Below are 19,570 nucleotides of genomic sequence, written 5' to 3'. Positions count from 1 at the left end.
ATTCAGAGAAAGCTAATGCCTTCCACTGTAGAAAATCCTGGAGCCTAGATTTGACTCAAGCCTTCTCAATCCCCAGAACCTGAGTGCATGTCCTGCCAGGCAGTTTGCTGCCCAGCCATCAATGCTGCATGACAGACTCACCCCTCCAAGGTTGGGTCCCTTTAGCAACAGAAGAAAACCACAGCCCACATAGTTTACCCATCAGGCTAGTTACCTTATAGTTCACTTACCACATTCAGCAGCATAATGATGCAGAAGTTGATGCACACGGCAGTCCCTGTGGTTGCCACCTGAGAGTTATTCCTGATTAACGCCCACTTAAAGGCAGCAAAAGTGCTGACAGTCACCACCCGGTAAATGACGATCCCAAACACGGCAGCGATCACCACGCAGATCTGGGAGGAAGACGGAAAGCCGGTGAGCACCCTGATGGAATGTCCCAGGAGGAGGGTCCCCACCACTGTAAAATTCCACCATTGGAAAACAAGAAAAGGAAATAAACCAACAGCGGAACTGACTCAAGAAACCACAATAAAATGCTAACTTTTCATTGTGATTAATACTTTCTCTTGCCTGTATTTTCTTTGTTATTCAAATAGAACAACCATAGTGCTTGAAAGCTGATAAACTGTGTAAGCTATGGGGTAACATTTTTTTAAGCAGGGTATTAGACTGAGCATTATTATTATGGAAATCTTATGATGTTATTCTTCTGTGTAAAACTCTGTTGATTTCTTTTATTCTTAGGATAAAAGCAAAGTCTTAATGGTGGCAAGACTTTCTCCACCTTGTGGAATGACATTTTCCTTTTAGTCTGGGGACTCAAGAACCTCTCTCATGGCTTCAAATGGGCTAATCTTCAAGACCATTTCCTTTGCCTAAAAGGCTGACCACCCCCCATTCCCATGCCAAACACACACATACATGAGTATGCATGTGTGCATACACACACACACACACACACACACACACACACACAGAGCCTAGTTAACACCTACTCTTCTTTCACACCTCAAGAACCACTTCATAACTAAAGCTTTAATGACCCTCAGACTTTGTTATTGCTATGATACCTGTACTCTTCTTTTAGTATCCGATTTATAATTTCTAACAATTTTTCAGTTTGATTGTTGCCAGTTTCCCCCATTTAGAAAGTATAGTTGACCCTCTCCCTTTTTTAAGGTCCCCAGTGATACCTGATACCTTGGATACTATCAAACCCTACATATACTATGGTTTTTCCTATAGACAAATAGCTATGAGAGGGTTTAATTTGCAAATTGGGCACAGTAAGAGACTAACAACAGTAACTAATGATAGAACAACAATACGATAGAAAGAGTGTGTGAATATGGTCGCTCTCCCTCTCAAAATATCTTATTGTATTGTACTCACTCTCCTTGTGATGATGTGAGATGGTAAACTGCCTACATGATGAGATGAAGTGAGGCAGATGGGATAGGTACTGTGATATAACATTAGGCTACTACTGATTTACTGATGATATGTCAGAAGGATTGTCTGCTTCCAGCCTGGGGCTGACTGCAGGTACTGATACACTAGATAGCAAAACTTCAGATAAAGGGGGGGGGCACTATAAGCTCCATCAGGGCTGGTACGGTATCTGTTTTGCTCACCATAGTTTCTATAGTGCCTTAGCATAATTATAGGTGCATAGTAAATGTTCAGCTATTTGTTGCTGAATAAGCCAACTCTGTGATAGGTACATAATCTCTTATTAATCAATTATAGACATTGAGCTGAGCTATCTTTCTCTGAAGATTTCATGGTATGTGATGAGAACTCAACATGTCTTCTACCTACTGGCAATATGAGACCCCAACATGTTTGTGTCTTTCATTAGATGACTCACTATATCAGAGTAAAGACCTTTACCTACTTAGTTATCACAAATCAAGCTGAGAACCAGCATGCACTCTGCTGACTTAGAGATTGCTAGAAGCATTCTTCTGTTTTACACCAACTGTTTTTGGCTTTCTATGAGTGACATGCTCTAAAAGCTTGAGTATAAAGCTTGAGCTAGAACTGGCAAAAATTACAACAACAACAACAACAACAACAACAACAATTGCCTACATCTTAATCCTTGAGCTAATGATGGGGAGATTGGTGAAATCTATACTGACTTTCAGACAGGGTGGCAATGTGGTGGAATGGACAGCTCACTGGACTCAGAAGTCAGGTCTGGGTCATGGCTCAGCTTCTACCTAGCACTGTGACTGTGGGCACGTAGTTTGTGGGTTTGGCTTCCTTTGCTCTAGGTTGCCCATCTGCAGAGTAAGAAAAGCTCACTCTACATCTACAGGTCTTGTAAAAAAACGAAAAGCAAGACAATAAATGTGAATACTTATGAAAGTCGAAGCATGACATAATTGCTTACAGAGCAATGTCTATAGAAGGGTGTGGATTTGAATCTTGGTCTGAGCCAAGATTGGGCATGCTGCCTACCGTTTGATCTCTCCAGTTTCTTTGGCTAAAGGGTGGGTAATGTGTCTAGATTTGCTACCATCTTGTCCTTCATAATCTATTGATCTACAACACCTGTTTACACACTCACCATTTGAAAACAGGAAAGGAGAATCGTAACCACCATTTAAGGTTCTAAAAATGACATTTCTGAAAAATTTGTGTAAGTTTTGTTCGGTGGTTAACAGGGTCAAAGTTGATCAGCAAAAGACTTCTTTTTAGGAAAAGCCAACAACCCAGGTTCAAGGTAGTGTTTTCCAAACTGACATAACCATTAGTGAATCTAGAAATCAATTTTAGGTGGTTATGGTTGGCATTAAAAAAAATAGACTACAATAAAACAAACAAAAAAAATAAGAGTATTGCATATTGCAAAGATGAGCATTGTTTCAGTTACTCTGTTTAGTTTTATACATCTCCTGGCACTGAGTTATGACAGAGAATGTAGTTCTTATACGGGTATGGTGAGCAAAAGGTTCAAAAAACACTGCTGCAGGTCCTATCTCAACTCTTACTTCCTTTCAGCAAGGCACAGAGAGGCAAGCAGAAAGAACTGGAGCTCTTGGCTGTTTCCTGGCTCATCCTGAACAAGCCCCTTAGCTTCTAAAGTCTCAGTGGCTCCATTTGGAACACGGGACAGTGGTACTATCTCTGACCATCTCAGAGAGTCTTTGTGAGGAGTAAATAACAGAATGTGTAAAAATGTTTTGTAAAATTATGCAAATACCCGATATGATTATTGTTGATACCGTGCTATAAGTTTGTACTTTATGAAACAAAGAGTTTTGTAGAAAAGTTTCAAACCATAAAAAATATCCCAGATGCAGAAACAATAAGTCGGCTGCATTTATCTGCAAATGCTTGATATGGTTCTGGCTTTCCTGAAATAGGATTCATTCGCTCTTTCTTGGAGTACTTCGCTTCAAACTGGGGCCGTATTTCTTCCTAAAGAACAGACAGACACATTTTTTTTTAAGCACCGGAGAAATACATACACAAAATAAAAAAGACATTTTTTTACTCTATTATAAAACTGAATCAACAGCTACCACACTAATCAATCAGTGAGGTGGGCTCAGAGACCCAGGTTTAAATGTCTGGGTATTGGCAACTTGAAGAAAATCTAAAGGGTAATGATTCAGATTTATTATCACCAAGGCAGTGTAATTTAGACTAGTAGTTAAGTGTCTATGTTATCTTATTAAACTGTGCTTAAAGAAACAAATAGAATGAGAAAAGGGACCGACTCTACTATTCCAAGCAGTTTGAAATAACTACTATACTTTTACTTTATTACGAGGGAATGAAAAGGGCAAAGAAAGTTTCTGAACAGAGAAATGTCTAGAATTCATGTTGTGAGTTATAATGACAAATATAATTCTTAGTTTTCTCCTACAATTAAATTTTTTTGAGGCAGCCAAAAATATGGTGAATCTACTTTTTAATAAGCTCCTGTAAGAGTCATTCACTTTTATCCAGTAGATTTTAAATGTACTACTCATTATTGAAAACAAGGTAAACATCTTTCAAATCCAGCTAAAATCAAGGCAGCTCTAATTCTAAATCAAGCTGAGGCTTTGTTTCACTTAGTTGAGCTCCATCTAATGTGAAAAGCTTCTGACTAAAAAGCAATTATGGGATTAGAAACAGGAAATCAGCAAGAGGGTATGCTAAAGTGGTTCTGGTTAATTAAGTACCTATTCTACATGAATGTATTGCAAGAGGAGGGAAAATGAGAGGAAAGTCTGGTGAAATGGAGATTAAGTTAACCCAGGCAGAAACTCAGGACTCAGATGGAGACACTGACAGAAAGTGAAGAAGCTGACAGAAAACAGGTTCCGGACAATGGGCAAGTTTGGCAGTAGCCTGTGTGTGTAGAAGGAAGGGCAGCCTCACTCCTGCTGCAGAATAAGCCCAGGGCTGGACTTCACTTAGTGACAGGTAATGGGGAAGGACAGAGGGGAGATACAGTAATAAACAGGTTCTGCTTTCTTTCACTAATTTTAGGAAGTGACACTTGAAGATATAAACAGAATAGGACCCGGAATCTTCTGTTTCTTTAGGAAACTCTGAATTTATCAGGCTGTGAGTGTCATCTAAGAGTCACTGAGTTAATTATCCAGGGATTTGTGATGAATCAGGAGCTAGACCTATGTTTCTGCGTGTTAAGGGCTAAATTGTGTCTCCCTTCCCCCTACAAATTCATTTGTTGAAGTCCTAAGCCACAGTACCTCAGAGTGTGACTGATTTGGACAGTCTCTGCAGAGGTAATTAAGGTCAAATGAAGTCATTAGAGTGACCCCTAATATGACTGGCTTTTTATAAAAAATTTAGACATGGACATGCACAGAGAAATGATGACAGAACACAGAGGGAGCAGACAGCTGTCTACAAGCCAAGGAGAGGAGCCTGCAACAGATCCTGCCCTCACAACCCTTAGAAGAAACCAACTGTGCCAATGCCTTGATCTCAGACTTCCAGCCTCCAGAAACGTGAGCAACTAATTTCTGTTGTTTAAGGCACCCAGTCTGTGGTCCTTTGTTATGGCAGCCCCAGCAACCCAATACCCTGGGTTTTCCATGAAGAAGGTTTGCAGCAAGTTTGGGCTTTTCTGCAAAGCAATCTGAGTACCACAGGCTAGAATAAGGGGCATTTAGAACCTTCCACCATGGAGGACATTTGAGGAGTAGTTTTTCCTCAGTATTTAAGGACTTGAGGTCATGCATTTGAGCCTTTGCCGCTCTGAGCACTGTCCAGGGTTCTGGAGAGCTTGCAGAAACATTTCCCTGGAATTCTCTCATGATGTTTCCTTCCATATACCTAGAGCTGTAAGACTAATACTTTCCTGTTAAAGTAAAGAACACTATTTAAGAAAACTAAACAAATCTTACTACTAATGCTTCTGATGTCTCCACCTACAAGTGAAATGCTTTACTTAGCCACGGAATCTTAATCTACTAAGCAATCACAATGTTGTCTCTTTTTTCTTTTATAGTCTGTTCTTTTTTATACTACCTGAAGTTTTTTGCAAAGACAGGTATTGAAATGTTTTATGAGTAAACCTGACTTCTGTCACAGAGCAGAGTGATAACTCAAGAGGATTGTGTATTTGTTGATTTTCTTTTTGAAAAATTCTGAGGTAAATAATACAAACCTCCTCTTCTTCCCAGTCAATCAGATCCCAGTCATAAGCAATTACAGCTCGCCGTCTTTTCCAGAACTCCAGGAAAACTGTCGCTGGAACAAGAAGAGAAACACAAAGACATTTTAAAATAAAACAATGCTGTTAACTGTCACTGAATAATGAACTCATTGCAGAGAATGACAGTTGTTTGTGTAAGCATCCCTGAATATCAGAATTTCTAGCTAAGCTTCATTTAATAAGGACCTTTTCAGAGAATTACTAAGCTTGTGTCAAACATAATGAAAAATTAGAGATTTCATTTAGAATTAAATTAAGCTGATTTGCAAGTTGAGGCAGAAAAGACTTACAATAACAAAGCTCCTGGGATATAAAAATATAGAAAACTAGGTTACCAACATCTTTCTCATTGATAGAATATTTATTTTTAAAAGTGAAGGGGCGGTAAGGGCAGAAAGGCCAAAATAAAACTTAGCAGTTTACATGTATTTGACTAGCAGAGATTGTCTCACAAATCCTCTTCCCAACAAATATCTATGTAAAACATATTTTACTATTTCATTGAAAGAAATAATTTTATTATTTTAATCTTTTTCCCAAACTATTTCTTTTTTTGTCACATTAAAGGAAAAAGTGTGCAAATTTTGTTAAGATTCTTTTTATTTATTTATTTACTTAATTTTTTTTAAGATTTTATTTATTTATTTGACAGGCAGAGATTACAAGCAGGCAGAGAGTCAGGCAGAGAGAGAGGAGGAAGCAGGCTCCCTGCTGAGCAGAGAGCCCCAATTCGGGGCTCGATCCCAGGATCCTGGGACCATGACCTGAGCCAAAGGCAGAGGCTTTAACCCACTGAGCCACCCAGGCGCCCCAAGATCCTTTTTTTTTTAATGAGTTATGGGGTAGCTGGCTTTCCCACCCAGGGAAATATGGAAGTTTATCCTCATTCAGCCAAAGTAACTTTCTACAGTTCAATTATTATACAAATGACAGAAGGGAAAAAATAATCAAGACATAACCTTGCTGTCTTGGAAGTCACAAACCAAACGATAGGATGCACAACATATACACATACATGCACACTCAAACTTTGAGGATGACTGCAACAAAAGATATCACAGAAACACCCAGGAGACAGAACTTGTAGATCCATCTCTCCTGGGCCTTGCTATGGTACTTAGACTTACAGAGGCAAGAGTCCAGGGCTGATCTGGTAGGCAGGATTTTCGAAAGCAGGCCTGCTATGTTAACTTTCTGCCTTACCAATTGTCTTTGCATGGGCCCCCGGGACAATTATTATATGAGGTTCTCTGGCCCCTTGAGAAAATGGTGCTTTCTAAAGACTTTCTTTTTTGTCTCCAGAGTCTCCCCTGGGCTTAAAGAGACAAAGCAGCTAGTCCTTGAATGTGTGGCTATCCTTCATGAAAAGTCAGGACTGTAGCCTGTGACCTCAGAGAAGCCTGAGGGGGACCATTCTGGGACAGCCTGAGGCCACAGGAGAAGCATCCTGTCTGTCTCACTGACTGCTGATGCTCCCAGCAAGCCCTACCAACCCACCTGTAGGTCTCATTTGAAGGAACTGACTTCTAAGACAGACCAGTGGCTGTCAGAAACATTCCACCACCTTTCTTCTCCCTAGCAGGTGTTGAATCCTACATGAAGGAGAGAGATGCTCTAACCAATAATTCCCTTTTGTGGCTAATACTCATCTTCCTCCCTTCCAGGACTTGGGAAGATGGGAAGAAATTAGTTGCTTGTACAATGCTATTGTCTTGTGTTTTGCATTTGAGAAAGAATCTGATGCTATCTCTAACCACGAGTGAGGATATAATCCAATATGGACTGTCTCCTTTCAAGGCAAATATTCAATCCCACACCCTTATTATTTCATGATTTAAATTCCCTTGCTTAAATACTCACAGCCCTGGGAGCCCACTGTACTTTGAATGTATCTAGTTATACGCTGCCTTACATCACAAATTCACATTTTCCTCCTTGTCTCCTTTGAAGATGGCTTTACATTAATATATATAATTGTCTTCTACCACTAAACCATTCAGTACTATAAGTTTGATTAAAAAGTTATTTCTTGCTGTGGGAAGAGCCGAGATACCCTTCAACAGATGAATGGATAAAGAAGAAAATGGAATATTACTCAGACAAGGGAATATTACTCAGCCATCAAAAAGGACAAATACCCGATTTTTGCATCAACATGGATGGGAGTGGAGGAGATTATGCTGAGTGAAATAAGTCAAACAGAGGAAGTCAATTATATGGTTTCACTTACCTGTGGAGCATAAGGATAACATGGAGGACATTAGGAGAAGAAAAGGAAAAATGAAGGGGGCGCGGTTGGAGGTGGAGATGAACCACAAGAGACTGTGGACTCCAAGAAACAAACTGAGGGTTTTAGAGGGGAGGGGAGTGGGGGATGGGTGAGCCTGGTGGTGGTATTAAGGAGGGCACGTATCGCATGGAGCACAGGGTGTTATATGTAAACAATGAATCTTGGAATATTACATCAAAAACTAATGATGTATGGTGAAATGTGTATTAACAACACAATAAAAAAAAAGTTATTTCTTTCATGGGTCGATTCTCAAAAGACTTAAAGTTCCTAAGGGTTTGGCAAGATTTTCTACTATATGGAATTCTTTCCACAAGAATTTGGTCTAAAATATCTTTTTCTCAAAGTATCAGAAGGTTTAACCTTACTGCCAGCATTCTGAAGTCCTTAGATTCCAATCTACCTATGTAGATAATGCTTTTTTTGAAAACAAGGTCTGGCCATGTCTGGGTATCAAGGAACCACACCACCTACAGAAAAATCCCCACTACCAGCTCAGGATGCAAGGCTCCTAATGACTCTGCCTGTGTCAAACTCTCTCTGCCCCAACTTGTACCCTAGACTCCAGGCTACCTCACTAGCAGTTTTCACAGGTGAGCTGTTGTGTGACTTTCTTAGCTTTGCCCACACTATTTCATTGGTTTATAGTGTTCTTCCCTATTTGTGTCCATTTGGCCAACTCCTACTCTTGTTTTCAGATTTGGCTCTGTGTGTTCTGCAACCATTCCCTTTGAACGTTCTCTATACCCATGCTGAGTTGTGCAGATACCTCTAGGTCGGTGCTGAGCATAGCATTCAGCACTTAAAAAACAATAGAGAAACTTGATCATTTCTATCACTAGTTGTGGGCTCTTGAGAATATGGGCTATATATATTAGCAGTCTTTATATCCTCAGGGTCTAGCACAATGACTGGTATCCACAGAGGCACAGTAAATATACAAATGACATGATGTCATGAAAATGAAAGCAATATGGCAAATTATTCTTTTCTTATTTATCTAAATCTTATAAGAAATTAGGGTATAAATTTGAAAAACATCTAATTATATCTTGTGAATGCTTTATACAGCAGTGTAAAATAATAACAAACATGAAAAATCAAAACTTACTATGCTTCTCTTTTGCCTTGCAATAAAATATCATTCTGTTCTTTCTTTTTAGAGAGAGAGAGAGAGAAAGAGCACTGGGGGAGGGGGAGAGGCAGAGAGATAGAGAGAGAAAAAAAAAATCCAAAATAGGCTCCACACCCAGCAGAGAGCCCAACACTGGGCTCAATCTCATGATCCTGAGATCATGACCTGAGCCAAAATTAAGAGTTGGACACTTAATGGACTGAGCCACCAAGCACCCCAGTATCATTCTAATTATTACTTGGTTGTATGAATCCTGTGGCAAGGACTACCTACCTCTAAGATGCATTCTTGCCTTGCTCCACAGTAAAAGGTGGCTGCCCACCTGTACTGTAGTTCTCAGATCTCCTTGCTGTTGGATATATATGGCCAAAAGACAGTTCTCACAATGGAATGTGAAGAGAAAAATGTGATAAATGCCACTTGCCTGTTGATATCTTAAGACAGTGAGGGTGCTTCTTCCACATTCTCTTTACCCTTTTGCATAGGTGGAGCCCAAGTAACTCAGCTGATATTATGCAAAAGATGTCAAGGCCTGGGAGGATTGCAAACAACTTGTTCGTAGGACTATGAGTCCCTGAATGACCCTGTGTGCAGAGCTATCTCTGGAATGCTTACCCCATTTACTCACTGAGACATTGCATGAGGCATGAAGGTGAAAAAACTTACGAGTTACTTCCTTTACCTATTTTAGATAGGGCAATATCAAGCCCTTAGTTTTAAGACAGAGTTTTGTGTGCTCTCTTCTCTCCTCTTTCTACTCTATACTACCCCATACTACTACCTAACCTACCTACAAATGAAGTTCATCCCATGTGTTACCATCAATGCCAAATAGCAAGCCCCTCACAACATTAGTGGAAGCATTAGAAAAATCTGAGACTTGCAATACGTGCCCTCCTTAATACCCACGTATTGCATGGAGTACTGGGTGTGGTACATAAGCAATGAATCTTGGAACACTGAAAAAAAAAGGAAAAGAAAAACCTGAGACTTCTGAATTTAAGTATAAGAAGGGTCAAGGTTAGTGTTCAGGTATGTTTGTGTTCAAATACCAGGACACCACTGGCTCAGAATCGTACACAGTTGAGAAGGTTGTGACATATATCCCATAAAGGACACAAAAGGACATGACAGAGTGTTCAGCAGGCCATGTTCTACTATCACTTTCTTAAGTAGAACAATTATTGTTAGTTTCAAATCAATTTGTATCAGACTTCTATGTATTTGCCCAAACCATTTCTTATCTTTCTAGGCATAGTTAGATTACATTTTCCAGCCTTTATTACAATTAGATGTCACCACATTTTGATAAATGGAAATTAAGCACAAGTGATGTATGTCAGTTTTGGACTAAAAATATTAGAAAGTAATTATATCATCCCATGCTTCTTTTCTCCTTTTGAGGGGTGAATGGAGAAGACTCTAAGGATCCAGAAGAGCATAGAGCCACCAAATAAAAGGAACCCGGGTACTTAAATGACCATGTAGAAGGCTAACAACCAGAAATACCTGGTTGGGTTTCATGTGCATTTTTTTTTTATTTTCAAGATTTATTTCTTTATTTGAGAGACTGTGAGAGTATAGGAAGGGAGTTGATGTGGGGCTTGATCCCAGAATCCTGAGATCACGACCTGAGCCAAAACCAGGAGTCAGAAACTTAACCCACTGTGCCACCCTAGGTGCCCCTCATGTGCATGAGTTCTATTAAACATCTAGGTTTTGATTTTTGTGTATTACACAGTTAGCTGTAGTCATCCTAACTAATATAGTTTTTTTTTGAAAGTACAGCTATGGTTAACATTTTGCAAACAGGAAGGAAAAACCCACTGAATTACTATTTTTTGTCATCTTCCTAAGGCATTTCAAGAGTTTTATGCAGGAAAAGATCCCTTTTAAGCTGTATACCTTGGGTTCCATGGCAGCATTGAAATATGGTACTATTTAGTCACTGTATAGTAACAATTTATTACATTTTAGGTACTATGTTTTATTTTTTCAAAAGTCTGTCAAGGTGGGTATTATTTTCATCATCCTATGAATGAAGAATCTGAGGTCCAGAGAAGTCACATGACTAGTAAATGACAACTGGGATTTGGGCCTAATATGGCTTTTATTTATTATTATTATTATTATTTTTTGGTGGGGGAGCTTAAAACATCAAATTTATTCTGTTATAGTTCTAGAGGTTAAAAGTTCAAAATCAAGGTTTTGGCAGGGTTAATTCCTACTGGAGGCTCTGAGAGAGACTATCTTCTATGCATTTTTTCCTAACTCCTGGTAGTTGGTGGAAATCTTTGGCATCCCTTGGCTTGCAGAAACACTCTTCCAATCTCCCTGCCTATCTTCACAAGGCATTCTACTGTGTGATTGTCTGTCTCTCCATTTTCTCTTCTTGTAGGGACACCAGCCACAATGGGAATACAGTATGACATTGTTTTAAATTGATCACATCTTCAAAGACCCTATTTCCAAATAAAGTCACTTGCACAGGTACTGGAAGCTACGACTAAAACATATCTTTCAGAGGACACAATTCAAACCATAACAGGATTATTTAGGCTATCACAATGACTAGGAGCAACTGGCATTTAGGGTAAGAGCCAGGGGTGCTATCTGTCTTGTAGCTAGAAGGTCACAGTCTAATCTGGGGCCTTTAATTTCTACTGAATAAGGAAGAGCTAAAAAGAAAAAGAAAGCTTACTCTTTGAACCATAAGAGCACTTTGTTTAAACTAGTTATAAAAACCAAAGTACCGTACCCCAGGTTATATGTTCCCTGTGAGAACCTGGCATTTATTCTCTATCCTTCCCTTAGATCTATACTTTTCTTTGGAGGCCTGTGGGAATAAATGTGGGCAAAACCTACATTTATTCCCAGAGCTGCTAGGAATACATGCTGCTAATTTTTGCCCTTTGATAACACAATAGGTATTCAAAAGCCTAATTTGATTCTTCATTTGGAAAATTTCTAGCCTGGGAGTCCTGAAAAGAATTGTGTCTAATGCTAGAAAATTAATTATAAAGACATGTTTATTTCTTATTTTTGAAAAAAATCCCAAAGGCTTTTAAAGACCCTATAGGCTTTTTTCCTTAACTTGTCAAAAGGTTATGTTCTATTTGTATAAAAATAAGAATTGAGCCAGAAATAAAATGGGCACTATATAGGAAAAAGGAAAGGTGATTTTTATTTCAGAAAAGTGTCCTGCTGTCTGATGATTCAAAGCATTTTCAGAAATCTAGTCAACATGATTCTCTTCCTAGGAAATTACACATAGTCATTTTTCTCCCAATTCTAATTTCCTTCTTTTAGAAAGTGAAATGAATAATACTAACAGATTTCATTATTTCTGTTCTTCATAACTTTCTGAGAATTTTCATTTGGAGAAGGTACAGGGAAGTTACACAGATGTGCTTCCTAAGAACTTAGAAATAGAGGAATGAGGTCACCTCCCAAGATTTTAACTCATAAAATCTACACATAATGAATGAGCTTAGTGAGGAATCACAAACTCAAATGTTAAAACAACCACAGCAGTACAAAACCTAGAAGAGGAAACTGCACGATAAGGACTGGTAGGGAATAGGACCAGTTGGGGAGTATGTGTGCAAAATAAAGTGATAGGTATTCTTCAGTTTCCATTGACTGCACTGTGGTCAGATCTTTAAATTATTCAAGAGAAATCATAAAAATATATCTTCATGTGAACTATTTCAGTGTAAAAATAATAGTTTATTTGTATATTTTTAAATTAGTGAGGACCAGATTATTTTTACTGGTTGCTAACTTGCAACATCTGAGATGGACTTTGGCAATAATAATACAAGTGAATGTAAATGAGTGACTAGAGAGTTTATGAAACACCCCAAAATGCCAAGATGAAGTTAGTTTCAGGGTCCAAGAAAAAAGGAATGTGACTATATTTTAAGAAGCTGAAGCTTAATTATTAATTTTAGAACCATTCTGGAGAAAGTAAATATATCCAAATAGGGGGTGGCCAATTTGTAACTTAGGAAAAACAAGGTCTAAGAATACAAATTTTGCAGTTTGATCTAATGTAGAATATTAGATGGGCTTCAGACATAAACCAGTCTCTAGGGGTACTCCATGAAATGAAATAAAGATGACTAAGTATTCAGCAGAAAAAAAATAGTTCTTGCTCCCTTTTTCCATTCATTTAATTATTAATTGCATTCCTTTGTTGTGCTAGGGATTCACTAGCTGCACTGATTTCCAAGCTCAAACAACATATGATAATTAATTTGGCTTCCTAAGTATTCTGACATAAGAAGAAGGTGTTCTAGATGGTCATTATAAAATAATATTCTCTACCATATACTTGCATTTTCATATTCTGGATTATGCCCTAATGCTTGCAGAGTTTAAAAGAGGTTTCTGTTTGCCCAAGTCCAATTAGCTTTAGGTATTCCAAAAGAGCTTCTGAACTGGAAGAGAACTGTGGATAATGGCAGTTTCCCCAAGTAACCACAATGCTCTGAGACCCTGCCTGAGTGTATGCTTGCCTTCAAAGCCATCAAGCTACAGAAGACTGAGGATTTTTGCTTCTACCCATAAGGATTAACTGCTCCAATATAAAAAACAACTGTTTTCAGCAATGGACAAGAGAGAGTACAGGACTGTGATCCCTGAGAGAAAAGAAATAAGTAAGGTGAGCCTTAGGATCACACCATCTCATTATTTGGAGGCCATTTACAGGCTACAATTCAGGTGGAGGAGTCCAAACAGAGCCAGTGGTCTTACTGAGCTTGGGAGATTAAAGTGGGGAGAATGAGGTGGCAAGAGTTTGTGGGGCAGAGTACCAGAGAAAAGGAAACTATACTGAAAGAAAACTCAAAATCAATGAAGTGCCTTCTGTTCTTTATGCATATGGGGTAAAACTATATGAAACTGCTTGATGGTAGCTAAAAAATCCTCAGAATTCACAGAGGGCCAAAAGAAGTTTCCAATCCCACTAGTCAGAGTACAGAGATGTTGTAACACATAGAACTTATAAAAGGCCTCATAAAGATCATCCCTTAGTAGTGGTTCTGGACCTACCCTAACAAGCTAATAACAAGTCTGGAGATGATCTAACAGGGCTGCAAGAGAGTTAATCATATACCTGAACAAAGTCTAACAATAAGGAAACATAACAAAAAATGAAATTCAACACTCTTCAGTGTTTAATAAAAAAAAATCCCAGACATACAAATAAACAGGAAAATAAAGCCTATAAACAGGTGAAAATTTCAATCCCAGGGAGACAGCCTAGAACTGACATAAATGATAGAACAAGGATGATAAAACAACTGTTAAAAGTATGCTTTGTATGTCAAGAAGATAGATGAAAACAAGAATACAATGAGAAGAGTAATACAGGCATAAAAAGCCCCAACTGACTGAGATTTGATAATGGAAAATGAAAGTTATAAAAAGAGAAGTACACTGAATAGGATTAACAGAAGACTAGACATTTCAGGAATAATTAAAAAAAAAAAACAGTGAATCTGAAGACAAATCAATAGAAACAATTACAGATGACACAAAGACTAAAAGGAATGAAAAATGTGAAAAAGGAATAAGTGACCTGTAGAACAATACTGAGAGATTTTGGAAAAATTTCAAAATTTGTTAAAAATTAAAATTATTGATGCAAGAAACTTAACAAACCCCAATTATAAGAAACACAAAGAAATTATATCAAAGCTCATCTCAGTCAAATTCCTGAGAATAAGAAGTAAAAATCTTCAAAGCAGATACGAGGGAGGAAAATCTTACATAGGGAAAAAAAAAAAAGAAGAAAGAAAAGACAGACATTTTATAGAAGAAGAAATGCAGACATCTTATAAAAACTGTGAAAGTCTCCACACAATGAAAAGGCATCTCTTAAGGCAGAGTTTTTCAATCTTAACACAATTAACATTGTGTCAACTATCTCGAAAATATGTTATTTTTCAATACCAAAACATTCCATATGTTAGTGATACTTTAATCTTCAGATTAAATGAGAATCTGAGAGAACTGTCAGATATTTTCCAAAAGAAACTCAACTAGGCCATAGGCCATATGACTTCAAGAAAAGGAAGACTGTAAATTTAGCAATGTTTCTCAAACTCAACACTATTGATATTGTAGACCATTTAATTCTTTGTTTGGGGGGCGTGTTGTTCTGTGCCTTGTATGACATTTAGCAGCATCCCTGATGTCTACCACTAAATTCAGATGCCAGTATCACTCCTTTCTCTCAGTAATGACAACAAAAATGTGTCTACTCATGGTCTAATGTCTCCTGAGAGGCATACTTCACTCCTGATTGAACACTCCTGTGCTCTAAAGTATTGAAAGGAAAAAAAAAAAACAAACAAAACCCTGCTAACCTAGAATACCAGAATTCTACATCCAGCAACAATATCTTTTAAAAATTAAAGTGAAGCAAAATATCTTTAGACCTTAAAAATCTGGGAAAATTAATTACCAATAGACCTGCATTATAAGAACTTTAAAGGAAGTTCTTCAGGAAGAAGGAAATGACACCAGATGGAAATCTGGATTAATATAACGATAGGGAGAGCACATAAGAACAAATATATGGGTAAATGAATTTTTTCCTCATTTCAATCTCTTTAATAGATAATTACCTGCTGAAAGCCAAAATAATAACAACGTATCAAGAGGTTTATAACATGTGGAATAAAATATATAACAAGAATAGCAGTAAGATACAGGACAAAAATAGCAGTAAAATATTTGGCAATAATAATACAAGGGACAGAAAATAAAAGGTGAAGCATACCATTTTAAAGTGCTCATACCACATGTGAAATAGCATTATATTATTTGAAAATAGGTTGTTATAAATGAAAGGTGTATATTATAAATCCTTGAAACCATTATAAGAGTAAAACAAAGAAGTATAACTAATAAATCAATAGTGGAGATAAAATTAAATCATGAAAATATCTAATTCAAAAGGAGAGAAAATGATGGAAAATAAAACAACAGCATATGGGACACATATAAAGCGAATAAAAAGAACATGTATTTAAGCCAAATATATTGATAATTACATTGAATGTAATGGTATAAAAACTCTAATGAAAAAGCAGAGATTTTTGGATTGGAAAAAAAAGTAAGACTTCCTATTACTTGTGTATTTTATTACTTGTGTACTTTAAATATAAAGACATGGATACATATGTAAATGAAAGAAAAATATACCATACAAATCCAAATCAAGAAAGACTGGCATGGCAGTATTAATATCAAACTATACTTGAAAACAAGAAATATTATTGGGAATAATGAGGGAAATTTCATAATGACTAAGGGGCCTCAAGAAGACATAACCATCCTATATTTAAAATACATGAGGCAAAATCTTGATATAACTGAAAGGCAAACTAGAAGAATCCACAAATAAAGTTGGAATTAGTATAAATATAGATGACTAAAACAAAATCAACCAGGTGGATCCAAATGAAACTTACAAAACATAAAACTTAACAACAGCATAATATATAGTCTTTTCAAATGGGCATGAGACATTTGTTGAGATGCCATATTAGGGCTATAAAACAAATTTCAGTAAATTTAAAAGGATTGAAATCATGTAAAATATGTTCTCTGAGTTAAACTAAAAATCAACAGGAGGCAGATACCTATAAAATCTCCCCAATTTTTTGGAATTAGACAATACGCATCTATATAACTCATGGGTCAAAGAGAAAATCAGAATGGAAATTATAAAATATTTTGAACTCATTAAAAATGAAAATATAATGCAGAGGATGCAACTAAAGCAGCACTTAGAGGAAGTTTATAACATTAAACTCATATTTTAAAAGAAGAAAGATCTCACATTAGTAAACGAGGCATTCACCTTAAGAAATTTTTTAAAAAGGAGCTAATTAAACCCAAAGTAAGCATGAGGAAGGAAATATAACAGCAGAAATCAATAAAAAAGAAAACATAAGGACAATATAAAAACACCATTAACATCAAAAACTTGTTCATGGAAAGAGCAATATAATTGATAAATTCTTATGCAGAATAAATAGGAAAACAAGAGAAAGACATGAACTATAATTTCAGGAATGAACAAAATGAGATCACAGATTGTTCCACGAAAGGTAAAATACGAGATTATTATGAACAAATTTATCCCAATAAGTTCACACATTTAGATAAAATGACAGAATCCTTGAAGACAGGAAGAAATAGATAATCTAAAGAGCTCTATCTGTTAAGGAGATTAAGTTTGTATTTAACACTTTCCTGCAAAGAAAATTCTAAGCCCAAGTGGCTTTACTGGTGAATTCTACCAAATGTAAGAAAGAAGTAATATCATTTTTATATAAACCTCTCCAGAAAACAGAAAAAAGAACATCTCCTAACTCATTCTATGTAGCCACATTACCTCATAACCAAAAAAAACACCAGAAGAAAATTACAGACAACCTTTATGAAGATAGATCCTAAATCCTAAAATCCTAAAAATATTTTAGCAGATCAAATACATAACTATAGATAAAAGATAATACAGTTGACCCTTGAACAACATGGGTTTGATTTGTATGGGTTCACCTATATGGCTTTTTGGATACAGTTACTCTAAACATATTTTCTCTTCCTCACGACTTTTTAGTACATGTGCTGCCGAAGCCAGCACTTCATGATTTTTTAAATAATGTTTTCTTTTCTTTAGCTTACTTTATTATAAGAATACAATATATAATATAGATAACATGTAAAATATGTGTTAATTAACTCTTCATGTTATTGGTAAGGCTTCCAATCAATAGTAGGTTATCAGTACTTAAGTTTTGAGAGAGTCAAAAGTTATATGTAGATTTTCAGCTGCAAAGGTGTTGGTGAACCTAATCTCCACACTGTCAAGAGTCAACTGTATATTACAGTGAAGTGGGTTTGTTTTGTAATTCAGTGTCACTGTAGTGTTTGAAAGTAAATCAATTTAATGAATATATCAACCATCTTTTTAAAAAACAGGATTATCTTATTAATACAGATGAAAGCTTTGAACAAACTCAATACCCATTCATGATAAAAATTCAGCCCCGAGAAATAAAGTAAAATTCCCCAACTGATAAAGTAGTATTTACAAAAACTTATATTTTCTATCTTACTTAATAGTATAAGACTTAATATTTTCCCCTCAACACTGAGAATAAGGAAAGGATGTCTGACATTATAACTTCTATCTAACATTATTCTGTCAGTGTAATAAGGCAAGAAAAATTAGGCCCATATGGATTAGAAAAGAAGAAACAAAATTGTATTTATAAATGTCATAATCATCTATGTTGAAAATCTTAAGGAATCTATGAGAGCTAGTAGCACTTACAAGTGAGGATATTTACAAGATATGAGGTAAATGACAAAAGTCAATTGTATTTTACATATTAGCAATGACCTATTTATAGAAATAAAACTATTTATGAAAAAATTAAAATAAAATTAAATTAAAATTAAAAATATTAGTGATAAATTTAACACAATATCCCAAACTATACATTGAAACTAATATAAAATTGCCCAGAGAAATTACGGATCACATAAATAAGAAGTTAAATAATGTTCATAGATAGACATATTTGATATTGACTTTTCAACCTTCCCAAAATGATCTCTTGATTCAACTCTATTACACTCAAAGTATCAACATCTTTTCTGGTAGAAACTGACAAATTGATTCTAAAATATGTATGGAAATTCAAAGTCCTTAATATAGCCAAAACAATGTTTAAAAAGAATAACATTTCAAGGTCCACTATTATGCTATAATAATCAAGACACAGTGTTTATTGCCATAAAGGTACACATATCCCAACAAGCAAAAGTCAAGTACTAGACAGCTTCACTGTGGAATTCTACCAAATATTTAAAGAATTAATAACAATCCTTTTCAAATTCTTCAAGAAAAATAGAAGAGGAGGAAGCATTTCTTTTTTGTTTTTTAAGATTTATTTATTTTAGAGAGAGAGCGAGAACAAGAATGAGTGAGTGGGGGGAGTGGCAAAGGAAGAGAAACCCAAGCAGACTCCATGCTGGGTATGGAGCCAGATGTGGGGCTTGATCCCAGGACTTGGAGATCATAACCTGAACTGAAATCCAGAGTCAGATCTTAATCGACTGAACCACCCAGGTACCCCTAGGAGGGACCATTTCTAAATTCATTTTGTGAGGCTAGAATTACCCTGATACCAAAACCAGACAAGGATGCACAATAAAAGAAAACTACAGGCCAGTATTGAGATGAACACAGATGCAAAATCCTCAATAAAATATCAGCAAACCACTGGGTGTTATATGTGTCACCAAATTCTACTCCTGAAACCAATATTACACTATATGTTAACTAACTAGAATTTAAATAAAAACTCAAAAAAAGTAAAATAATATAAATATTAGCAAATCAAACTTAACATTACACTAAAATGAT

The 19,570-nt window shown here is 36.4% G+C and overlaps 1 protein-coding gene across 2 annotated transcripts in view; it reads right to left on the bottom strand.

Moving 5' to 3' along the window:
* The window catches only part of ANO4 (anoctamin 4), a 462,190-nt gene that overhangs the window by 50,056 nt on the left and 392,564 nt on the right, over positions 1-19,570 (bottom strand). For both annotated transcript variants that reach the window (XM_047742883.1, XM_047742884.1), the window contains 3 exons: positions 5,642-5,724; positions 3,292-3,432; positions 231-395 (listed from right to left, as the gene is read on the bottom strand). In XM_047742883.1, coding sequence (XP_047598839.1) covers positions 231-395; positions 3,292-3,432; positions 5,642-5,724 — 389 coding nt within the window. The remainder of the gene's footprint in view (positions 1-230; positions 396-3,291; positions 3,433-5,641; positions 5,725-19,570) is intronic.

This window comes from Lutra lutra, chromosome 8, assembly GCF_902655055.1.
Source record: "Lutra lutra chromosome 8, mLutLut1.2, whole genome shotgun sequence".
Taxonomy (NCBI): domain Eukaryota; kingdom Metazoa; phylum Chordata; class Mammalia; order Carnivora; family Mustelidae; genus Lutra; species Lutra lutra.
The sequence above is the reverse complement of the archived record's forward strand: the minus strand, read 5'-3'. Positions and strand labels throughout refer to the sequence as shown.